Source organism: Pyrgilauda ruficollis, unplaced genomic scaffold, assembly GCF_017590135.1.
Source record: "Pyrgilauda ruficollis isolate IOZ18807 unplaced genomic scaffold, ASM1759013v1 scaffold19, whole genome shotgun sequence".
In the NCBI taxonomy this organism is placed as follows: Eukaryota; Metazoa; Chordata; class Aves; order Passeriformes; family Passeridae; genus Pyrgilauda; species Pyrgilauda ruficollis.
The window spans coordinates 10,055,494-10,081,660 of record NW_024518095.1 but is presented as its reverse complement, the minus strand read 5'-3'; the positions used below and the strand labels follow the sequence as shown (position 1 = coordinate 10,081,660).

At 37.8% G+C, this 26,167-nt stretch overlaps 1 protein-coding gene across 10 annotated transcripts in view; it reads left to right on the top strand.

The window, feature by feature from the left end:
- PPP1R12A (protein phosphatase 1 regulatory subunit 12A) overlaps positions 1-26,167 on the top strand; it is a 111,339-nt gene that overhangs the window by 20,543 nt on the left and 64,629 nt on the right. For 9 of the 10 annotated variants that reach the window (XM_041465519.1, XM_041465518.1, XM_041465513.1 and 6 more), the window contains exon 2: positions 24,162-24,292. The exons of the other annotated variant lie outside the window; for it this stretch is intronic. In XM_041465519.1, coding sequence (XP_041321453.1) covers positions 24,162-24,292 — 131 coding nt within the window. The remainder of the gene's footprint in view (positions 1-24,161; positions 24,293-26,167) is intronic. 10 annotated transcript variants of the gene reach the window in all.

Below are 26,167 nucleotides of genomic sequence, written 5' to 3'. Positions count from 1 at the left end.
GGCCATCAGCTGTTCAGCTTCTCTGGTACTAGTCTGCATGCCAGAGTTCTGAGATGTAGATCAATTCACAAATGAAAGAAATAAGCCATTTCCTTATGAGCAAGACATATAGTGTATTGCAGTCCCACATTTAACCTTCATTTAGACCTCATATCTTCAGTTCAAGACCTTAAGTACAGGGTAATTTTGAATATTAAGAATTAATAGGGAAGATTGCTGTAATTAGGGAGTCATTACTTCATAGTTGAATGAGGCTAGCTCATAGATGTCTCATAATCAACAATAAGGTGCTTTTTTTCCTTGGATTCTTGTTTCATTCAAGCTGTTCTAGCTAGACTTTTGCCCAAGCTAAAACTGGTAAATAGAATGTTCTTTCTGAACTACATAGTCATATTCTGCAGCGTTATATTCTTGCTAGGCCTGTAGTTAGACATGTAGAGGTACCTACCAAAACAGTACTTGGAACTTGTGTAGTAATGCACATTGCAATTGGGTAGACATTTATTTTAGAGATACTTATTTTGTTACCTCAGTGCTCTCTAAATACACTTATAAATATTAACTCCTGATTTTTTTATATCCACATGAGCTCCAAATTACAGAAAACTGGCTTTGTTATCAGGTTTCTCAAGGGGAAGTGAAAATTAAACACAGAATCACTTCTTTTTCAAGGTGATGATTCTGAGTTTTCCTTTTTTTACCTTCCTACATCCAGTCTTTGCTGCTGGCTTCTGCACGAATGCTGTCTCCATTACACAGATGGCTTAAGGCACAAGCATGCTTAGACTTCTTCCCTAGATAGCATTAGCTTCCCAAATAAGAATGGGGAAGTCCTGGAGCAAGGGCTTTGGTGTACCTTTATAGGCACTGGCCACATTTCAGTCCAACAGTTTTCTAATCTCATTGTTATACTCCACAGACATCTGAACACAGCAATTTAAAGCATAAGGAAAATTTAACACTGTGAGCCTCTTTTTTGTTATTTGTGATAGCATCAATTCATGTTACACTTGATAACTTCTTCACCAACTATTGTTGATCATTTTAAGAACATTATGAATCAATGCCTGACACCTTAATCTGAAAACCTCAATTTTCAATGCTTGTGTAAGAAACAATAATTAATTTCTTTATAAGTCTTTATACAGCTCTACCATAGAAGTAGTGAGAAACAGACCCAAGAATTGAATCTTGCTTCTATTCCTGGAACCACTTAAGCTTCTGTAAATACCACAACTTCAGTAGAATTATCTGTAAGGCTTGCAGATTTGTGGCCAAACTCTACAGCCCTTGGTATACTTGGAGCATACTTTTTTAGTGCTCAAGTTTAAAATGATGCCTTCTAGGTTCTCCAGAACTATAGCTATAACTTAAATGCATCTTTCTAGATTTTCCCTTCTCTATAACAATAAACAACTCATATCCAAGCACAGGGTTTGCATCTGTTTTAGCTAAATTAGTTGCTTAGTAAAAGGAACTATCTATGGTAATACCTAAACCTGTTTTACAACAGTACTTATCAAAGTACTTTTTCTGGTCTCTTAGATAATTATATGCTCTGCTTTTGGAATAGTGTGGTTAAATGCAAACCCTAGAGCAGCAAGGTGGTGTAAGTGTATTTTGTGTCATCATTGTTTTTGCTTGCCATCTTCATGTGGGACAGCTCAGCTCAGTTTTATTCAGCTAGTTGAATGACCTTATCCATTCATCAATGTGTGGGTGTCCTGTTGCTTTTCATTAAGGCTATGGGAATTGAGTCTTGTAACCATCTTAAACCTTTTTCTTCTGAAACTCGATACGTACATTGATTTTAGTGCAGATATATACATATTTTGTTGACGAGTATATCAGTAAAACAATGTTGTATGTAGATACAAAGAACAGCTGCAAAGTTACTGGAAGTTTCTTGACAAGAAATTAACTTGATTTGGATTCACGTAGTCTGGATCTGAACTTGTCCTTCTTCACTTTGAGCTCAGAAAGTGAGTGTTGCATTCTGCCACATATCTTCTTTCACACCTGTCCTCTGCAGTTGAGATGCAATTGTGTGACTAAAATGTCGATGAGCACTGCCCCATGTATTCAAGGTCAGCTGTTTGTAGGTTTTTGAAGAATGCTTTACCTTTGTGATCTTACTAGGCTTAAAACTTCAAAATCACATATTAAAACTTTTTATTTTCTCTGACCTGAATTTCCATTCTTTTCCTAAATGATCGTGAAGACTGGTGGGTTAAATTTTGTTGATAATCAGTTACCATCTCTTCTCACTCTTCCTGGGCAGCAGGAGTGGAATGAGGAAAGGCAAAGATAATAACTGATTCTAAAATTTTTAGCTAATGACTGCTAGTGACTGGATAAGAAGGCCCAGAATGACTATGCAGCATCACCTCCTGTTTGTGTAGAGTGCCACGTCTTGTGCACTGCAGCTTAAGATGTTTAATTGCAAAGTATGTGACCCTTTAGCAACCTGTTCTGTCTCAGACATTAGTGATTTCCATGGGAAGAAAGTAAACTATAGCCCAGACTAATGTGGAAAGGCAAAAACTCACCTGCCATCTCATTTCTTTCTCCCTCTTGCTTCCTAGTGTGTTACAGAGGAGTGCTTGTGATATTCGTATGTCTGCAGCATGCTGTAGTTGAGTCATCTTCTGCCTAACCTAATTCAATCTAATGAGTAAGTCCTCAGCAGAGCAGCAGTAGTAGGTTTTTCTGTGCCATTCCTAAAGCCAGGAGGGTTAATGCTATATTTATTTCTTCAGTTTTACTCAGGACTTTATATTTAGCAGGACTGATAAGGAGTAAATTTGAATCTAGAAATGTATCAATACAGTCTTTTCAAACAAAAGGTCAGCATCCCATTTGAGGCATCCCACAGAGGCAGTCTCTGCCCTTAAAGATTTCTTCTAAGGAGAGCCCATATATGTGGCTTTTTGAGTCTAAGACCTTGTAAAATGTGCTTTTAGCAAGTTGATACCTTGCAGAGCAAAAACATATTTGTAGCTACTCTGAAGTTATCTGAAGTTGCTTGGTATAATGGTACATATTTCTGAACTAAGAATGCATTTACTTTTGATAGGGGTATAGATACTGTGATAGAGGTATCTATAGTGCTATATCTATCTATAGGTAGATACTATGGTGCTGTTGTTATTATAGACTAAATGCCTACTTAAGCACAAGTAGGCAGCGCCTGTGCATTCCCATATCCTGTTGACAGCTCCTGTACATTGCCATGCCCATTCACTCTTGTGTAGGGAAGTTTAATTTGTTGACTTGGCAAGTCATGTGGTAGATGAGCTTGCAGTTGGACAGCAGTAACTGCAGTAACTTCTAAACTACTGATACAAGAACCAATTGAGCAGTCATTAAATTGCTACTTAGGTCCACCCAGTGACACAATCATGAGAACTTATCTTAGCTCTCCTCTGTGGATGAAATTAAACAAATCTACAGCTTATTAAGGAATGTTTTTAATTCAGGGGAATGTTAGCCAAATGAATTCCAGACTTGAATAGAGATGGCTCCTGATTCACAGTCTGGCGTATAGGTTTCAAATGTGTTTAGCCTCAGGGTCAAATTTAAGATCAGACTAAAGTTTCATCTTTTACACAAAGGTAGTTGTAATTTTTTTTGTATTTTTACCATGGTCACATATGTACTCAGTTTCTAATAAAACTGGTTCTGGGTCTTGTTTGGCTACCCCCTGCTTAGTTTTTCTGCTTTGTTTTTTGTTAGTGTCTTTGTTAGATGGAGTATATTTGCTGAGGTGCAAAAAGGCAGCTAGGTCTGGCAGCAGCTAACATTTACTGGAAGGAATAGTTCTGTTCATATTGTGTTAATCTGCAGGCACATTTTTTTTGTTCTTAGGAGTCAATAGGCTATGTGTTGATTGAAGAATTACATTCTAGTCCTACCTAAATAAAGTAGGTACAAAATGTCCTACTTTATTCAACAGATCTGGTAGTGTGGTTTTACTATGAGGTTTGGATATCTGTTTCAAGAGGAAAACCAGTATTGACTAAACTATGCATTTTATTGGCAAAATTGACCTTTCATAAAGGTTAATTGTGAAATGCTTATCTAACAAGATTAATGCAAATATTAAGGGGAGTTAGTATATAAGAAGTATGGCAGAGCTCTCTAGAAATTTTGATGCTGTGTTAGAAGTGTTTCTTCCCAATGTTTAAGTGCTTGGTTTCTTCTGAAAAATAAACCCTAGAGCTAAGAAGATGCTGTTGTCATGCTGGCACATACCTCTAACTGCAGCTTTTTCTATTCCTGTATTTATATGTCTAATCCTGAAGTTCATAGTTATTTCTTTCTAGCCCCATCTTGTAGACTGATGTTTCCTTCCATTGTCTTGAAAGATCCCTTGCCCTTGTCAAGTGGAACCCCTGCAGTCCTCTCTATTTTACACCCCTATCTGTTCAAGAATGTTTCTTTCTTCAGTTCTCTCTGTCCTTTCTCTGTAGACTGTGTATTACCATCTCCTTATAAGCACTTGCTCGTTAGAGTTATTCTTGTTGGAATCTAGGCTACAAATAATCTTTCCATGCAGCAAGTTGCTGCCTCTGATAAATGCAGGCTACAGCCAGTGGCTGACAGTGAGATTCATTTGCTGGCAGACCCCTGAATTCGGCTTTTCTGGTACTTTTCATTTGCACCAAAGTCAAGGATGTTGTGTTTATGAATGCTACCTGCAGTTGTGAAATTGCTCTGGTCTTAATATTATGTAAAGGAGTGCATTCACTTGAGTGTTAAGCTGTGGATTCTTCTGGAAGGCTCTTTGCATGAGCTCAGTGAAGGCAAAAGTAATGCTGTATGTGTAAGATTTAATTCTAAAGTGTCTTAAAAATGTACTGCGAATGTTCATCTTAACTGTGATATATAAACTAAATAGACTTCATGGATAGATTTGTGTCAGCGTTTTCCATGGGAATCCCAGTGCCTTATATGGTCAACTTGCTTTGTAGTGCTCCAGTGAAATGAAGGCAGCCATCCAAAAACAGGGGGAAAAAAACCAGCCCAGCTGTCTTTAGCTTTGTCTCTAATACCCTCTTTCTTGGCCTCCTTCAGTAGCACAGTAGCTAATTATTAACACTGAAAATGTGGCCTGTGTAGCTAGTAGAAGAAATTTCTTTTGTGGCAATGACTTTATACTGCAGATTTAATTAATCTAATGAAGGGTAGTAGCATATTGATAATACTGCTTTATTTCATAATGCACTTTTGTTATCATGTAAGCTGTTGTGCCTCTACCCAAGCTTATTGTAAACTGGTTATCATTCCAGCAGCTGTTGCAGCCAGAGCAGGGTAGAGGGAGAGAATCCCCCCCTTGGCCTGCTGGCCATTCTCCTTTTGGTGCAGCCCAGGGTTGGCTTTCTGGGCTGTTAACACACACTGATGGCTCATGTTGAGTTTTCATCAACCATTACCCCAAGTCCTTCTCCTCAGGGCTGCTCTCAATCGCTTTTTTGCCCACCCCTGTGAGTGTGCCTGGGATTGCCATGACCCAGGTGTAGGACCTAGCACTTCGCTTTGTTGAAATGCATGAGGTTTGCACTGGCCCATCTCAAGCGTGTCCAGGTCCCCTGGATGGCATTGCATCACACGGCATGGTGTCGTCAGCGAGCGTGCTGAGGGTGTGCTCCGTCCTGTTGTCAGTGCTGCTGACAAAGATGTTGAGCAGTATCTGCTCCAGCTGCTGAGGGATTCCACCTGTCACTGGTCTCCATGTAGACAACAAGGCATTTACCACAACTCTAACATGCAGCCATTCCATCATTTCTTTATCCACCAAGTGATACATTCATCAAATCCATGTCTTTCCAGTTTATAGGGGAGGATATAATGCGGGACAGTGTCAAACCGTTTGCATAAGTCCAGGTGGATGGTGTCAGTTGCTCTGCCCCATTTACCAATGCTGTAGCCCCATCATATGCTAAGAGTTTAAATAAGCACCTTTTGAGGCTTGCATATTAAGGGATTGCTTCAGAGGGATCTGGTTCAGGTTCCTCTGGGAAGAGCATCTGGGTATAGTGGCATCAGTGAGGTGAACTACCCTGTACTTACTCTCAAGTAGTAGGATGCACAGAAGCTTTACTGTAATTCTCTGTGTGGTAATTTATATACCTATACTTTAAAAATCCTTCCTGAATGAGAAGCTAGATGTTAAACTTAGTCATATCTCTTACTCAGATACACAGAATCTTGCCGAATGCAAGAATGTCATTACCTTTACTTGTAGTCGTAATAAAAAACCTTATTTTCTATTGCAGAAAAGAGAAAAAAACAAAGCACTTCATCACTTACCTATTCTGAGAAGTATCAGTCAAAATGGTGCAGTATTAGTTTAAATTATAGTTAAGAGGGTTTTTTCCTCTGTAGAGCTGTCTGAGGCCTTTAGCATTCTTTTGGTTAATCATACAGCTCCAGTGTCTGATTTGTGTGAAAAGCAGAGTCCACTCAGTCCACTGAGAGTAGTGATAAGTCATCTTTGCTTGTGCTGATACCTAGCATTCCAATATGTTTTCAAAAAATGAGCTTTTGTTTCTTCCTGTCTTTGGTTGCAGATTATACTAACTTCATGTAATGACTTGAACTCATTGTTTTAACAGAAATGGTGAATTTCTGAATGGTGATTTCTCTTATTACTGATTTTTAGTCTTGTGTGACATGGTTGTCAGTGTCATTTTGTTCTAGGCTGAAGAGTTCTGCCTATTGAGTTATTTTTCTGGGAGGTAGTCCATCCCTTTGACCAAGACTCTGGATCTGTACAAAGTCTGTTCTCTTACTGTTTTCATCTATAAAGCTGTAAAGGAGGATGGAATTTTTTTAATACTGAATTAGATGCCAGAAGCAAAATCTCCTTGGATGGATCTATGTTTTAATATTCTATTTAATATTCTAATATTTTGCAGTGAGACAGGATTTTTCAGAAGAAAACCTTTTTTCACATATTTTCAGGTTTACCAGAAGAGTACTTCAGGGAAAGTCTGATATCTGACAGAATATACCAAGACCTAAAACAACCTACAGTACCATACAGTGATACATCTGTGTTAATTTTGAGTGTGATAATTCAGAACACAGAAGCTGTATAGATGTCAGGGTGCTGTGGACTGGTAAAATTCATCTAGACTTACGCTGGTACTATCTGTGCTGTGACCTCTTTGTGCCTTCACTAGCACAGAGGAGGAAGCTGTAAGATTCAAATATAGAGTAGGAATGGATGTAGGAGTGAGTCAGAAGAGTGGAGGCAAAAGCAAGCTGTCAGATGTGGGCTGGCTGTCAGGATGAAACTGAGAGTTAGGAAAATTAAATGATGGTGTGGAAAAGAAAGACTGATATTGGGAATACGGAAATAAAGGAACTAGGTTGTTGGTATATTAGATATGAGCTAATTAACATGAAATCTGTACTTGGATTTAACATGCATTAACCTTTTAATACTGTATTATGTCATCATACCTAGATTATAGGGCCTCATAGAGGATTTGCTCTTGCGATAGTTCAGGACATCTGATAAAAGATGGTGGTGCTCATCAAACTCATGCTTTATCAGTGAGGGGGGGAAAAGAAGAGAATGGTGTATGGGGTAGGAGGGAAATCTGCAGGAAAATCTGTATGCACTTGTGATTGTAATTGTATTCAAAGGAAGCTTTCCTTTAGCCATATGAAGTAGTGGATATCCTAAAACCCTCAGTTCCATGGTATTTCAAATTGCTTTGTTAAGTCAGGAGATATGGCTTATGATGACCTTTCAGTTTGTTTTGTTTGTTTTATGATCTGTAAAGCAATAACTTTTGGGGTGGAGGTTTTATGAATCCTGCTTATGTACCTAAATGGTTGTCAGGTGGCAAGTAAGAGCGCATGAGAGAGTGAGCTCTATTCGGAACAAGATTTAAGTAGTACAAGCTGAACACTGAGCTGTAAAGAAAAATCTTTAATTTTGAATAGCCACACATTATGGAAGTATTGATCATCTCACAAATTGAATGAAACAAGTTCATTTAGCCACAGGGAAGTAGAGATCATGTAGGACTGTACACAGGTCAGAGGTTTGTTGGGCCAATTGCTTTGGCTTAGGCAGTGTTAATTAAAGCGTTTCTTAGGCCTGGAATATTTGGCTGTTCAGCCCTACTATTGCTTATATATAGGTGCATAAATGAATATTTAATGTCAAAGTAGAGTCCTTAGAGAAGCATAAAGCTGTAGCACTTTTTTGCCTAATTTAATAGTGAAAATTATGCTGGCAGAACAGCTTTCCCCTCCAGAAGTTTTTTTGTAGAGGTGTGCACTGTAGGGGAGGAAAAGCAAGCTCAAGGCATCAAAGGTCGTCTTCTGGAATGTCACAAAGTGGGTTTCTCTCTTCTGTACGACGGAGTCAGTTTGTTGCCAAGTACTCTCAGATATTTGAAGTATAGCCCCTGGCCTGATGGATAGAGCTTTTGTGAAAATAAATTGAGAAGCAGTTTTCGAAACAGTTTGCATTGCAGGAGCTTTCAGTTTACAGCACGAACAGTGGATAATTGAATAGCAGAGAAAGTCAATCAGACCTTTGTTCATTTGTCTTAAATGTGAAAACTTGGAAGTCTTCCCTGTCGAACTCTACCCCGTCCTTGCTATTGCTCCTCTCCTTCCAGGGACACTGAGTGGTTACCCACCAAAACTCTGCAGCGCTTAGACTTTCCCCATGCTCAGGCACTGTGTGTGCTTTCTCCATAATGTTAAAGAAATTTTATTTTTTTGTAGGGTTTTTTTTTTTCACTTGTTTAGCATTTGTTTGTAGGTATTTGTGGGGGAAAGGCAGTCAGTAAAGCCAGTGTGCATTTGTATGGCTGACCTTGAAGCCAGTGTGCTTTTCAGCCAGGCTTTCATTTTTGTGCTCTTTAATAATAATCATCTTTAACTAGAAGTCTGATGTACAAGAAGGAAACTTTAGAACATTTGTGATTGATTTTGTGATGATATGCAGACTGCTAAGGTCAGGTAAACAGCAGACTTCTGGGCTTTTGTTATTTCTTTCAAGCTGACACAATCCTGGTGAAGAGAAAGTCAGTGTATTTTGTGTCCTGATGTAAAAGATGTCAGCAGCCTTCCAGAAGTTTGAAGTCGATACAAATGAGTTACTCCATAATTAGTAATTTAGGCTTTTGTCCTTTTCTCTAGAATACTTTTTAGACTGAAACTCTGAAGTGGCTGCAGCTCCAGGTGCAACTGAGGCAGTACCCTGCTTTTCTGCCTTGAAAGGGTGTGCTCTTCCTCCCACCATGCTGTTTTCTTTCCCTTCTCCTTTTTTGTTTGTTTCAGTGGGTGGGGAGGAAGAAAAGGTTGTTTCTGCCTTGCTGGTTAGTGAATTGGCTAATGGAGAGTCTGACAAATGCTTTTGGGAGTGTGCAGTTGAGAATGAGGAGGGAGGCTAGGACCTCCCTGTTTGTCAACAGTGAGCTCCTGTAGAATCATGCCCTGAGTGATTATGATTAGTGCATGCTAGCTCAAAGGAATTAGGGTTTTCTGGTTTTATAACACTACCTCCTGCAGGGAACAGATTATTGCTTAAAACTCATCTTGAAACATAGGCAAATTATTGGATAGGGGTGGTGTTTATAAGTACTTTGAAATGTTTTTATCATCTGAATGTCATAGATTCTGAAGCGAAATATTCAGATGAGGGTCTAATTGATATCAGCTGGGGTATGATTTTTGTGTAACTGCCTAAAATCAAGTGTAGCAGGAAAAAGAAGATCCTAACAGCTCACTTTAAGTGGTTTCTTAAAGTGTCTGTTTTTGTCAGCATTCAAGAACTTTTACCAAAAGTATATTCTCCATTATCTCTTAAAAGTGGTACTGTGTACACTGACAATACTGTGTGAAAGACAGTGAAAAAATACATTATTAGCAAGTTTCTTTAGTGCCTTTTCTCCTTGGAACTCATTTCTGAGCTTCCAAAATTTGGCGTGCAGGACTGAGAAGCAAGAGTTGAACTGCTGCAGCATGTGTATGAACATCTGAATTCCTTGTTCTCTGACATAAGTGCAGAGGACACCATGATTTTGCCACGCTGATTTTGACATGCATGCTGTTGGTGACAGTTGCTCATCTAGTTACAGTATTTTTCTCTTGCTTGCTTGCATGGATTAAATTGCACTTAAGAAGGTTAGCAAGAGCTAGAAAATTCAGTATGTACAAGTTTACAGGTTTGCCTCTGCACATAGAGATAACTTGATTTGTGAGGATCAAAGGCTCTGTAGAGGATGGGGAATATACAGCTGTATCCTTGCCCTGTCTGTAAACTCTTCCCTAGAATTTGTAGACACTTTTAGGGGATAGTAGGCATGACCTCTTGAGGCAGTGCAAGTTGTGCGACACAGAATAGGTGTGACCAGAGCTGTGACTTGGAGAGTGATAAAGTCTTGCCGTGTGAAATGCTGCAGATCTGCTGTCTTACATGTTGGGTGTCAGTGGTGAAGGTGGTGGAGGCTGAATCGGAGCATGCAAACAAATTCACCAGAATGAGGCTGGAGATGGTGTTGATACTGGAGCACACAAAGCAGTTTGAAGAAAAAGAAGCTGCTTTTGTAATATACTGACAAAAAGTATAACGTTTTTAGTATACCAATGCTTCTAATAGTGATGAAAGGTCAGCATAAATAATTTTTGACCTCTGTATCAGAGTAAATGTCAGAGACTCTGTAGCAGAGTCTGATTTGCTTTTTAATGCCATGAAGAGAGCAACAGTGTTGAAGAGAACAACAGTAACACTGGTTGCAGATGCAGTGTGGAGAACCACTTCTCAAAAATACTCCATTTGTACTGGGTTTTATGCATTGTGTGCCAAAACAGCAGACATCAGTGTTAATCTGATGCTTCATATGATGACGATATACTATGGTCAAAAAAGAGAAATCTATTGTAACTCAGGTTTGGGGAGACATACTTCAAGGTGTCCTGTCCTGAGGAAAGCCTCTTCAGGCTCTGCACCGAAGGTGTCTCTGCTAGTCAGCTTTCATGAACATCTATGAACAGTTGTCAGCATTCAAGGCTGCAAGCTTAAAGAGCCTCGTTGGACCCATATTGTTTCAAAACTGTTTGCTACTGCCCCAGATCATAGGAGAGAGTGTCAGCTGCATTCCATGTTGATCAGGTCTAGCTCCATGGTGCAAAAAAAGCAATGGTGCTGTTGGTGAAGCTAAGCAAAGCTTTTGGGACAGTATAACTGTGTTGACATGGTGTTGCCTTCCTACTGATAAGCCTAATGAACCTCAGTTATCTTACAGTCTTTCACATGGATTATTTTTTGTTTGTTTGTTGGTTAATTTTTTATTTATTTTATCCAGCATGGCTGACAAGCTAACACATTCAGGCATTTCTGTTGCTGGTTTGCAGTGCTGGTATGGTGTTATCAGTCCTTTGCTGTTTTCCAGGTATTTCACAATCTGTCTAGAAGACAAACATTGGCAAACTTGAAGCTGCATTAGTTCTTGAATAGTGGCTAGGGAGCTACCCAAGCACACTTGTGATTTGTGTTACCAAGATCTACTAAATTAAAATAGTGATCCATGGAGTTTTAATATTCTTCCTTGTTACTAGTAGAATAGAAGTTATATCAGCCACATTATGCAAGACAAAACTTTCTGATTCATTCAAAACACAAAATAGAAGTATTTGTTGACCAATTTTCTATATTTGTTTATTTATTTGTGCCCTATGTACTGTTTGTGGGGTTTTTTTCCATTCTTAACATATCTAAAAAATGCTTTAGTATTCCTGCCCTTGATAGCTGTGTTTTTTCATTGATGTTTCTAACTTTTCTTTCCAAATCTCTACTCTGTTACAGTAAGTTTATACTATCTATACCCATTTTTACTTCAGATTTTATCTTGTCTCAGTTTTATTTGTTAAAAAATTATTTTTAATTGCTGCCATAATTTTGCTTTATTTCTTTACTACTGTAACTTCCTAATAAAATTGCCATTTAGAAAATGGCTTCTGGTCCATGTGATACACATTCAGAGGATTAAAAGACTAAAAAAAGGACTAAAAAAGACTTGAAAATCTGCTCTTTTAAAATGCCATGTATTGTGTATATATAGTGATACACACTGTTGTGGGTGGGTCTAAATAAGCTCAGATTATTTTACTTGTTGGCTGTTGTCTTCCTGACCATTTTTCACTGTAATTGTGATGTAAGTGGTTTCTTAGTAACTTGTGATTACTTGCAGTTTCTTTGTTAATCTGTCATAATGAGTTTCTAATGGGACAACTGTACCAAAGAATTTCCTGTTTATATAGACCAGAGGGAATCCGATGTCAAAGCTGGTACTTCTGTTGTGCTCTTTTGGGACAGAGAGGGTTCCAAAGTGGATGTTGTTAATTTTGTGGCTCGAGAGAAATCCTAGATGGCTGTCCCTGTTAGGACATACTCACGGTTTTCTTGTGCTAGTGAAAAATTTGGATACAATCAAAGGACAGTTGTTGGAGGTGGGACTGGGGTTGCTGCTGGGGCAAAGGAAGCACCCACATGGGAGCACATCTTCCCTCCAACCGGCGAGGGTTTGCTCAGCAAGTTCACGATGTAGTGAGCCTGTTGAAGAGGGTGTTAAGTTACACTGTGGCAAAAACGCCTTTTTTAGAAGTTGCGAACTATGCGCAGATGAACAGCTGCATAGCTGGCCTTTGAGAGAGAGGGAGTTTGGTCTTGAACATTTCTTTTTATTCTCTATAATTGACAGAGGCTTGTGGTGTGTTGTGGTGTGTTTATTATCTCTTTATTTGTTTGAACAAACAATTTTGTTAACTATTCTTGAAGCATGCATGCAAATTATTTTAGAAGATTGTTTAGCAAAGGGAAACTATGAAAACAATCTTTTTTAACTTCCAAAGGTTTCTTTAAGTGAGTTGGCTGACTTGAATTTTGGCTTTAGATATATGCTGATGTCATCTTATACTTGCAGAGAATTTGAGTCGTCGTGACCTTTGTCTGTTGCAAGTACCTTACCTTTTGGAGACCACAGAGATGTTTTTTATGCAGATTGAATGAGAACCTTTGGACAGGTTCTTCCAAATGATGCTCTGTGTGTTCCTATAGTGTGGAATATGAAAATGTATATGAAAATTTACCTGACACTGAATTTTTTAGCATTGTCTGTACCTTATGCACTCTCCTGAGTAATTCCTTCAGACTTACAACAGAACAGAAAGCAAGCCAGGTCCTCCCAGTTTCTTCTGGTTTTGTTCTGAATGTATTTCTGAAAGCAGAAATTCATTGAGTGATTGTAAAATGAAGTTATGTGTTCCACAGCCATTGGAGAGCTGCTTCTTGGTTTTTGGGGTTTTTTTGGTTGAAAAATTGAGTTAAAATGCATGGACATCACTGTAATGTGTAAAATGCGCTGTGCTACAAAGATTATTCTGGAGGTTTCTCAACACTTCTGTTTTGCCCTGCCTCAGAGCAAGGCCTGTCCTGAAGAGCATTGAGGTGTTACTGCTGATACAGCTGGCAAAGGTGTTGTCTGATACCTGCAGTGTTTTAGGGACTGGAAGCTGCATACCATCTGAATAGGCAAGATCTATATTAAAAATACAGTTTTGAGAAAAGGCAGCTGTTTGATATTTACTGTAGCAAGTTTGGCTGATTTACTTTTGGATAACTTCACTTAAACTCTGTTGAATTGGGGTTTTTCAGAAAAACCTTGGTTTTCTGCTAAAGTTTTGGTGAGCCTGTCAGAATACTTTACTTTCATCCTGAACCTGCTGATTTGCAACCTAAGTCAGCTTCAAGACTTAGTAGCGTTTTTGAAAAGCTGAAAATTATTTCCAATTTATCTAAGTTTGATCACAAATGGAAGAATTTTCTGGGATTTAAATGAGAGAAGAAGAGCTTTTCTTTTCCCAGTCTAGGAACCAGAAAGTAGCACGGGCAAGATATTCTTTCCTTAACAATGGAAAATTGCGAAACAATTACTTTCCTTGTGTATATGTAGTCTTACCTTTTTAAAGTGGGTTTGTGCACAGAATGCAGTTATAATAAACAAATATATTTATAGTATTTAAAATTATCTGATTAATGTTTAGGCAATTATAAATGCCATTGTTACTTCTCATTTTATTCTTGGTTTCATCCATGTATGAGTTTTTTCATTCAGTTTGATGATACTTTTTACATGTAAAATGCATATAAATCTAACTGATGCATAATTCATGGTTTACATGTACTTTTTTATTCTGTGTTAAATTGAGCTATACAAATTAGTCATTTATTTGTATAGATTCCCCTGCTTAGAGAATAAAAGAGCCCTGACTGATACCAGCCTTATCAGCTTACTATATCTGCTTTTACTACTAATATACTGTACAATGCTAAGGAGAAAACCACACATGGCAAGTGCTAATTGAATGAGTGTATTACTGCCTCTTTGTACCTGTAATCCTGGTTTTTTTCTGTTAAAAGTCCTTTTTATTGTCAGCGATAATGTGTAGTAGGAAACTGAGCACACAGAAAGTCTGTCTTGATTACTCTGGGATGCTGTATCAGCTTGTAAATTTTCCCCCTTGATGGTGTGAAGGGCTATCATTGTTTTTCTTAAATTCGATGTTATTACTTTTATTCTACTCAGTTTTGCCACTTCACTTAGCTAAAATTAGAAAGCAGGGAACACTTCCCCTAGATCCTGCTAATACAGAAGATTAAACGTCAGCTGATGACTAGAATACAAACATAGCCTAAGAGTTCACAGAGGAGGGCTGATAGATGTGGTTAGGTTTACTTTCTTCCAAGGCAGTGCACTCTTCCACTCTGAAGAACTCAGAACTGTACAGAGGTGATAGTCAGAAGCAGAAGGAAAAAAGAAAACTTGGCACATGTGGTTTAGATTTAATAGAAAGAACACAGAAATGAACAAACCCATTTGTTTATGTAAACAGGTTCCCCTACAAAGTTTTCTTGATCCTTTTTTGTTTTGCTAGATTATGTTGGTTAAGAAAGTGCATTAGGGGATATCAGGAGGTTAAGTATTTTAAATTGAAAAGCTACTTTGGCTCAAGAACTTGATTAGTCACCCATGTGCTAAAAGCAGGTTATGTTTACTCATGGAAAAAAACCCCTATTTGAAATGCAATTGGCTACTGTTTAATTTGACTGGGACAAAAATACATGTCCTATATGACATTGCTTTCTTCTTCTCAAATGTAATATCTACACATGGTGTGACCATGAAAACGAATCACTTTCTGCCAAAGTTGTAGCAATAAATGTGTAATGAAACCATAACTGTATAACAGCAGTATGCCGGTTTTGTTTACTCCTGAACCTTGTTTCTTTTCCATACTTGTTGGGAGGTAGATGTGGAGGGTTGTATTGTCTTTGTCCCACTGAGCATGGTGCATCAACCACAGGGCCTGTTCAGCCCTGAGAAAAGATGACTGAGAGGAGACCTCGTCACTGTCTGTCAGTATCTGACGGGAGCACGTCAGAGGATGTTTCCAGACTCTTCTTGATGGTGCCAAGCAATAGGACAAGAGACACTGGGCAGAAGCAGATGCACAGGAAATTCCACCGGAGTATGATGAAGAACTTCTTTACTGTGCCCTGGAGCAGATTGTCCAGAGGGGCTGTGGAGTCTCCCTCAGTGGAGATGCTCGAGAACTGTCTGGACACAATCCTGTGTCATGTGCTCTTAGGATGACCCTGGCAGATTGTCCAGAGGGGCTGTGGAGTCTCCCTCAGTGGAGATGCTCGAGAACTGTCTGGACACAATCCTGTGCCATGTGCTCTTAGGATGACCCTACTTGAGCAGGGGGATTAGGCTGAATGACCCACTGTGGTCTCTTCCCACCTGACCCGTTCTGTGATTCTCTGATCTGTTGAAATTGCCTCATAAAGCAAGCTGCAAAGGCAGAGGCCAGAAAAAACAGAAAGACTTTTCTAAAACAATTGAACTTGAAATTCAGTTCTGGATGCAACTCCCAAATTCACCAATTTTTGATAGGTTTCAAAAACATGTAGCTAAAATGAGGATTTGTCATATGTAATTTATACATACTTACCTGCCTGAGCCTTCAGGGTTCAAGACAGCTTGTGAATTTGCACATTGTACCAGCTGTGTACCATGTGTATTGTACCATGGTGTCAGTCAGATCTTAATTTCTCCATTTTGCCTGGTAAACTCCTGTTTTTTCAGTTGGCATATGGTTAAAAAGCTGCCTAAGAAACCTGAAAATACGTTTATAAGCAAGTTCCACAAAAAGTACTAGTGTTATTTTTAGATGGAAAAAAATCAGAAGGAAAAGCAGAAGTTGTTTCTCAGGCACTTAATGTCACAAGTTTAAGAAAAAGCCTCATTTGTGTGAACTTCAGACAGAGATTGCTTTGTGGAGTGCAGTGTCTTCACCACCTTTGTCAATATGTTGAGCCAGGAGAAAAAAGGCCACTCAGGCAAATAGATTGCACCAGCATCAGTAACTTAGTCTTTCAATGCCATTTGGTTTGATCTCTTCCAAAATAATTTTTTTTCCATGACATCTCATTTTCCAAGGATTATTTGAGGGCTTTAGGCAGATCTTTTTGGCAAGTTGTCTTGAAATTTTTTCTTTGCATTGCAATAGATGAATACCATTAAAGTTTAATACTGCATATTTAGTACGGTGGTTTTAATTAAGAGATAACTTCTGGTGTGGGAATTTCAGCTGTTCCTGAAAATAGATTTTCACAGAGCTGAAAATGAAAACAAATGTCTATTTTGAAGCACATTTGCATGTAATACCCATGTAACTGGGTAGCCTGGAATAGCTGGGATTATTTTAGCAAGAATGGGAGCAGGCATTAGACTGGGTTGTTTTGTCCATAAAATGTCTGTTAGGTGAGTCTTGATCTGTTAGAGGTTGGTAACACTAAGGGTGGCATCTCTGGTTAAATAACATTGCAGCAGCCAACTCTCCTCCTTATTTATCTTGGCAGGAGGTTAGAGGGCAAGAATAATTCTATCTGTACTTGAAACACTCTGAAACCACTCAAATACATGTATTCTATTTCAGTCCTGATTAAGATCTATGATTAAGCATTCAGTAGGATTCAAATAGTGGAAAATCCCTATGAGATCAATTTTGTAACATGTAGATTATATCAGTCTCAGCAGCGATAGATTTTAGTATTTTTCGTGAATTGTGCCCATAATTAAACTTGCAGATTCAACTATAAGTTACAAACTAGCAAAGCTTAAGGGCATGCAATTAAATTAGTAATTTCAGTGTAGCAAGGAAAACAAGACAGAATTGTAGGGTGGAAATTACATTGTGTTCTTACCACATATTTGAGCTAAACATTTACTGATTTGATGTAGCTTCTGGTTTTATCTTGGAGCTGAAAGAAAATCTTAAAGTGAACTTTCATTGAGATATTCACTTGTATATCTTAGAAAACTTAGACAAGTTGCTTACATAAAGTGGAAATAATAGCTAGAGAAGTTTTGAGTTCTGGAATGATTTATCTATTTTTGTAATGTTTGACAGTTCTGCAGGATTTGAATTAAGTAATCATAGTTAATGGGTGCTCAGTTTCAATAGCCTCTGCATGCTTTCCCCATGAGACTTGAATGGACATGAAATGTTACATCATCTTCAAGAAGTGGTTTTTCCTTAGGAGAAAGTGTCTTTCTCACCTGCTTTTGCAGATGTCTGAAATGATTCTCATTTTCTGCACTTAAAAGTGAAGTGTTTCCAAGAAATTTCTCTGGAAAAGAGTTTGCTGTAACTTGCAGAAGCCATGAGATACTCTTGAAATACTTTGGTAGTTTGAATTATTGGAAATGGTAATAAAAATTTTAACTATTTTTTATGGGCCAGTTCTTCAGGTTTTTAAATAGTAGGCCATTCTTACCAAAAAATAACACACGAGTGTATCATACATAATATTTACAGGCAAGCTAACCAAAGTAATGCTAGTCTAGCAAAAGGGTAATATTACTAGTTTAGCAAGGATGTTTGCATTGTAAACCGTACCATTTTTGCCAGAAAGCATGCTTTAATAAAATAAAATATTCAATCCTAAAACTAGATTTTGTCAGTAGGCAAGGTATCTGGTATTACCCAGCTCATTGAAAAACAGAGGCTGTGACTTGTGCGTTGGCTAAATGAACACTTAATTTCATAATTGAGCAACATTTGTCATCTGTAATACTATATTAACACCTGAAGTTCTGTTACAACACCAAAACTCTTCTGTTTTGAATGTAAACATGAACATCAACAGCAGGTTGTCCATCCTGTATGTACTGTATTAAACAGAATACTTGGCAAATGTAAAATACCTGCTTTTATAGTGATTGCTTGAATAGTAAGTGTAGTAATCACTAATATTTCGTAACCTCATTTGCTGGTCCTTCTTATTACCCTTCATCCTGAAAGGGTTCCAGAATAGTCAGTGAATATTCTGGAATGCTTTAGAACCTTAAGATGTTATACTTTGTATGAAAACATTGAATTAATAGCCGAGTAGTAAATTTAGGTGCAAAAAAAATATTCTTCCTTTGTTCTAGTGGCAGTAACTCCCAGATTACTTTGACCCTGTAACTTGAAAGTTAGATAAGGCTAATGTTTCATTTCATGCACTTTACTGCCACTTCATTTGTTGGTACTTCATTGTTAATTAATGTGCAGCATAAATATGTAAGTTATTGAAAAGTGGAAAGCGTTGCTCAAACCTGGTTTCATTCATTTGACCAAATTTCTTTTTAGACCTTCTCTGTCAGTGGTTTATTGACAGAAGAAAACCTGTAAGAATTGCAATATGTAAACTTACTCTCTTTTTCCCAGTATCAGTGAAGATGAACAGAAGATGTGATTAGTGAGCTGTAATGTCCTCTCTCCTAAGAAGACCTTTCCTCATGAGGGCAAAAATCATGGCAGAGTGAGACCAGCGTTCAAACTGTGGGGATTATCTCATGGTGCTGTGCTCGCTGGGAGGTCAGCATGAAGACCTGGGTAGGAGCAGGAATTGTTGAGTTCACACTGTGAACTGCTCTGTGGCGCCATTATTTCAGAGGATTCATGGTTAACCTCCTTGTCATGACAACTGGTGAATTTAATTCTCTTCAGCCTCTGTTCCTGTCTCAGTTTCAGTTGAAACTGCTCTGCAAGGGAGGGAAGGAGGACAGTGAGATAGACAGAGTGAGTAATGTCATTTCTGTAGGAAGGCTGTACAAGGCCAGGTTGGATGGGGCTCTCAACAACCTGCCCATGACAGGCATTTGGAGCTAGATGAGTTTCTTCCAACCCAAAATATTTTATGATTCTATGAAATACTTACAAACAAGAAACTAGGCTTAAAAGTGTTGTAAATTTAAAAGTACGAGGGGTGAAACAGTTGCTAATTTAGAAATATGTCTTTCAAAAAGTTTCAGTTTGAAACAAGAAGCTTTTACAGGCTTTATAATGGGTGAAAATTCAGAGTGAAACTAAATTTTGTTTCTTTGGTAGTGGAATTAGGACATGAAAATGAATTTCAGAACAATGCTGCTTCTCTGAATACAAAACCCATTTTAATATAATCAAAGCAAATAATTCTGTTTTAACCAGATAAAGATAAGAGTATTTTTCTTGCTTTTTCTTATGTATTTCTTTTTAAATTCTAATTTCCTTTCTGATCCAGTTTAGGTTCAGTTTAGCACAATGTGTCAGCATAGCTGGAGGGGAGTGTGGTATGTGATGGCAGAGGAGCAAGCGACCCAAGGCAAAGAGAATGGGAACCACTTTTAACCAGCTCTGCTGCTTTGATTTGATTCTTGGGTACATTAGCACAGATGTTCATGTCCTGCTAAGTCCTGTTGGACCCACTGGAATTACTTCACTTGAAAAATTGAAAGAGGGGACAAACTATACTTCAGACCCACTGTGTGAGCTCTTCTTCCTGTTTCCAGTATTCACATGGCAATTCAGAATGGCTGTTGGACTTGTTTTATCTCTTTAATATATTCTTCTGTGTTCATATTTTTGATTCTTTTCTGTACCAAGAGTAAAAAAGGAAAAAATAAAATGTGATGGCAGAGGTGTCAAACAAAAAACGTTTGTTTTCCTAATAGATGCAAAATAATTTATGGAATAGATCAGAATACTGATCTAATCAGTAAAAGGTTAGGTTTTAATCTCTCTGTGGAGAATGGAGACAAATTTTACTGAAACTTATTAAAAGAAGTGTAATGTCTGAATGCCTAAATTAGATGGTGTTACCTCTTCAGATGTTAATGTTAATGAAAATCATAAAAATTGTAGCCCCGTGTAAGGTGCATGGTGTATGGCTCTGCTTCATGTATATGGGACAGTGGTCTAACAGTCTGATTGCTTCCTTCCCTACAAGATTTCTGATTTTTTCAAAACAATTACAGGCTTGTTTTTCCTGTCTTTTGGGGAAGAGTGCTCTCTGCTGAATTCTATGGGTGCTTACTCACTGAAGAACCAAGCACTTCTGATGTTTCTTTTAAAATTACCTCTTTTTAAGGCTACTGACTAAGTTCTATTTCCCTGTCATCTATGTTCTTAACACATAGTATCAAGAGGCAGCTATATTACCTGCCACTTGCACTGGAATACAAAGTCATGGCAAATGCAGTCAGTTTAAAGTCTAGCATATTCAACAGGTATCTGGTTATCCCCTTTTGAGTATTTATAGGAAAAGGTTAAAATGTTGTTTCTAGCACAAGCTAGACCTACCTAGGACTTGTCTGTGTGGGAGCCAGGTGCTGTTGATCTTTGCTCGTCTTTGCAGTCCAAGTTTCAGGTTGTTGTACAAATGGAAAGTAGCTTTCTTTTCTGGACCTCAGTGTACTTCCTGTTCTTATCAGAAAAGGTAACCAGACTTTGTATTCTCAACTTTACTTTGACTTTATGACTGATTAGCCTAATTTCTAAATTGGTTCTCAAAGGAAAAAAAGTTTCTATGATTGCACTGGCAGCTGTTGTTCTGTTTGAGGCCTGTTTGCTAACTTAGGTCAAATTTGGCAGGGTAATGAGCACTTCATGCGGAAATGCCTTTCTGCCATTTGGTGAGGCTGGGATTGAGGGAGAGAAAACAGTTCTTGGGATGAAGGGTGTCTTATGTGTGAGTTCCTATGTCCTGCTTCCCCTAGGAGCTGGCCAGTGTAGGTGCTCTACAGCTGTGTTTGCAAGCACTTGGAAAGAGCTTTAGGATGACCTGTGGTTTCACTAAGTGGTAACTGATGCTCTAGATGGGAACTGTGGGCCATGAAGGGAGAGTGTGGGGATAAGGGCAGATGACGGTGAAGAACTGAGATGAAAGGGATCTCTGTAATAAATGTAGAAAAGGAAGACCTGCTGCTGTCTGCATCCTCTGTTCAGATTCTGGTACAGAAAGAATGGTGAGAATTTATCTTTCTGAGTTACTGCAGCATCAGTGGAGCTATAGTTATTTACATCTTGCATGTATGTTGCTTTTTCCTTTGTAATAACTTGCAGGGTGAGGTCTAGAAGGGCAGTCTGTTCAGAGGCTACTGCTTTATCATGCTGCTCTGACAAGCTTTCCTTTTGTGGTTGAGATGTCAGTCTTTAACAACAGAGGCACTTCTGACACTTGATAAATATTGCTTTTAGAAGTGAGCAGTGCAGTGGAAATGGAAAAACATTTAGATAAAATTTCTTTTATAACATTTGTTTCTTGGCTTTCTGTCTTAAGGCACCTGATGATACTGAGAAGTACCTTTCCTATGGAAAGTGCTGAGAGTGAGAGAATCTATCCAACACGTGCCTGTAGTTCTGTTAAGAAGAAAAAGGGGACATGGAGACATAAGATGCAGTGGATTCGTGTTTATCAGTAATAGAATGAATTGCAATTTGTTGTATTAGACTTAAGATAGGTATTACCTTTTTGGAGACAACAGTGAGTTTTTAATAAAATATTTTTGATTGTTATGAAAGTGCAGTTTCTTATAATACCTGATAAGTGTATTTGAGCTCTCCTTATTGTTGCCATATATGGCACAATAAACTGCCCAAATTTGGTGAAATATTTTTAGCCACTTAGTCATATGTCTTTTAATGTGCTGCATATGTAAGCTTTTGATTCACTTAGCAACAGCACTTTTATGAGTATGTCTTGCCAGGTTTTCTCATGTATATTTGAAAAATAGTCAAGGATTGTTGGGTTGTGTCACAACCAGATGGTTGGGGCTTTGTTTTTTGATTTTTTTTGTTTGGTTGGTTCATTGGTTGGTTGGTTTTTGGGTTTTTTTGTTAATAGCGCTAATCAGTTTTAAGATAGCTTTTTTCCACAGATTATGAATTTTTTTGAATTTTAAGATAAGCGTGCAGCGTATTGAAATTTAATACTCAAATACCTATACGAAAAATATTTTTGATATAAATTTAATTTTCCTTATAATTAGATGGTGAATATTATTATAGACATAGAATATCAGTGGTTGGACAAATTGAATATCCAGAAAAACTGGATATATGGCTATATATAGTTGATATTTCTGTTAGGTGTAAACATCTGAGTTTCTTGAATTTGTTTTCCTCCTAAACTGACTAACCATGTCTTGCATTTGGATTATTTTTCACTAAGTTACAAAATGTCTTACAAAAAGAGGTGATTCTCTTCTTTCAGAGCTTGTTATAAGTGTATAATCATTGTAGAGTGTTGGTAAGTGGGAGAAATTGAAGACAAATATGGTTAACAAACTTGTAGTCTTTATTGTTGGAGTATGTTAAGAAATTATTTTATTAGGGATGGATATGACTAAGAAATTTTCAAGTCAGTTTTCAAGAATACCTGAAAAGGTAGGGAAGGTTTCATTCAAGAATGGGGTTTTGTTTTTAACTGAAAAACAAATAACGCAAGCAGTGTATTGCAGTCTAGTTGCAGTCTAGCTGTACCTAACTAAAGCAAATGGAGTTGAAGGATAATTTGTGGCTGGTTTTATTTGGCTGGTAATACTGGGCAGCAACATTCTCCTCATGGTGTAGCTGTTGCCTCAGCATTGCAGAATGGAGGAAAGCTACAGGATTCATCTTTGAGCATACAGTTGCTTAAATAGGGATATCCAAGTTGTTTTGTTTCTATAGTAAAATATTATGTAATTTTGGGGATTTTTCAGAAGTATTCTGAAAAGTAAAATTTATACCTTAATTGCATTTCATTGGAGGTGTAATTCCCTAGTAGGAATTAGGATCCTAGGAAGTAGAGGTTCTCATTTCAGCCATGTGGCTGTGTAGTATTGTTGATTTATTAAGCTGAAAAATTAATACCAGTCTTGTGGGGTCTGGCTGTTTGGAGTTCTTGCTGCCCTGAAATGCAGAGGGACTTTTCTCTCAGTTGCTCTGCCCTTTTAAGGGCAGCAGGATAGAAGTTGGCAAGAAAACTCACTGAGCACCCTGTGAGAAAAATACTCGAACACAGAGAAGAAAGGCAAAACAGGAGTCAGTCAAGATGGAGGTCTGGAGAATGGCAGTAGTTCTGCATCTGAGCAATGCTGTTTGCTTGGTAATTAAGAGATGTGGGCAGATGATAATATTTTTGCAATTGCCAACTTGATACTCGAATAAGTTTATAAACGTGTGATCAATAGACTGTTAAAAGATTTATGGTGGTGTAGAATATACTGCAGTAGAAAACAGTAGGGGAATGTTGAAATACTGTGTAGCATCCCCATCTACTCCATAGTTTCTTCTACATTACAGGTAAAATCACATTATGGCGTTGTTTTCAAAGTGCTTCCCTAGTTCTTAGTCACAATTCTACTTTGTGGTGTAGCTGTTCATTCAATTTTAGTATCCACTGAAGTGGCTGAGCTGGGCCTGGGACAAAGTGAGGACCTGAGGAACCACTTTATACTGGAGAATAAGGGTTCAGTGGGGATTGTTGTAAAGGGCTTCTCAGAAAACCAGAATGCATTTACCTGAGAAAATAATATTTTTTGCTTTTTTTAACTGTTTGAACTCATTTATTTAAAAAGTTTTATAAATCTGGAACACCTGCTGTTTATCTCTCAAATTCTTCCTGTCTTGCTGTCAGACCCCAACAAAGAAACCCTACTTCCTCATCAGAACTGTAAATACTTAACGTTTTCTCCTGAAGATTTTGCTTAAAGATGCTCAGTATTATAGAACAGCTTTGATATGAACTTACTTCTTAACTCTTTCTTTCTTTGTAGGCTTGTATAGATGATAACGTAGATATGGTGAAATTTCTGGTGGAAAATGGAGCAAATATTAATCAACCAGATAATGAAGGCTGGATACCTCTACATGCAGCTGCTTCCTGTGGATATCTTGATATAGCAGAGTAAGACTTTTTTCCTGTATTTTTAAAATCTATGTATTTTGCTAATACATTGCTAGAGAGACAATAGAAGCAGATGGTATTCATAAGTTATGCTTTTAGTTGCCTCTGGGATGTGTAGTGAGGAAGAATGCTTTTATATTGTGTGTTGATTGTGAAGTGTGCTATATCTATAATTTTATGTGTTGCATTTTCTCTTTCTAGTTTTTCTACATTACATATTAGGTAGATGCAAACATAAACATAAGACTTCTTGTGACTGTCAGATTATTTCTTTATATTATTTTTTTCTGTGGAAAGACTTTCTGGGGAAAGGCACAGGGACAACGTTCCAAATTACATTTATTAATAGTCTGAAACATTATCCTGGGGTAAGTCTATGTGTAGGAGATAACTTTACAGTTGTATTTGCAGTCTTTAAACATTTGTTTTTCATCTATAGTATAGAACAGTTGACTAGTTCTTTTAGCTGTGGAGCAGAAGCCTACAGTAAAAACTGGATGCCCATTTCAGTATTAGTTAAAGCTTACTCTCTGCTGAATTCCAGGAGTGGTTTTGGGTTTTGTTATTTTTGAAGTCTGTTGAGAGCCACTGAAGGTGTGCTAAAATCAAAATTTTTGAGAGGCTGTTTGTTTGAGCCTGAAATGATAATTCTTTTGAGAAAATGTGTGGCATATGTTGTTCAGCACATTGTTGTTTCAGTTAAGCTTAATTTTACCAAACTTTTTTACTTTTTTGTTTTGTTTTGGTTTGGTTTTTTTTTTTTTTTTTTTTTGGACAAAATAGAAAGTAGTATTTTTTCATGTAATTATGTACTAATTGCAGTGGTGAAGAATAAAAATTGTGAGTTTGTTCTGTGAGTTTGAGAGTTTTACTTGCTGCAGTCTAGAGAGAAGTGAAAAATTCTGGGGACTCTAGTATATAATTTTCCTGGTTTTTGTTTGTTTATAGGGTCTTTTTGGTTCTGGAGGTTTTTTTGGGTTTTTTTTGAGGTGTTCACAGAGTGATGTGCTTTGTATATCCATGGTATACCTGGGGCACTGTGTGACCACTAACTTTGTACTCTGTCTTCCTACGCTATGCAGATGTTTGATGGTGTTATCCCCTCTTGCATGAGTACTGGAAGTGTTTACTTCTTGGCTATACTATGACAAGAATTTCCCTGCAAATTGAGATAATATAAGCCTTTCTACAGTTTAGTGTGGAGGTAAACCACCCACCTTTATTCCACAGTAGGAGAAAGTTTAGTTAATTGATCTTGATTGGCATTGCAGCCAAACATAGGCACTTGTTTAGGAAAGAGTGTGCAATGTTCCTTGTCCACTGAACAGTTTTTCACTATGACTTGAATATCTGAATCTCTCTGGTTCTTATTCTCTCAGACTGGAGCAGAATCTCTCTGCATATTTTCTATAGCCTTTGGAGAAATGGGGTTATTGAGGTGTAGTCCTTTGGGATGTGAGAATCTAAGATGTTGAAAGAGCAGTGTTTCTAAGGCGCATGGAGTTTTGAAGATAAGCTGTTGAAACAAATTTCTGTATACAGCTGAGAAGGGGAGCCTGACGTGAGTGGAGCAATATTTATATCTGATGATGCCCATAGAATTTGGATCTTCTTCAGACTGCTTCTCCACAATCTCATCTTCAAATAATTTACAAAAATGAATTCTAGAAACCACAGTTTGCAGCTGAAACAAAACTAGGGGAAGGGGAAAGGATGATACAATAAACTACTAGAGATTAGAAATTTTATTTTAATTTAGTCCGTAGTATGTGCTGGATCCAGCATCTGCTTTAGTGAGGATGCATTCCTGGGAAGCATGAGGATGTGTGTTTGTGCGTGTCTGTTACTGAATCTGATATATTTTACTTTTAGCAC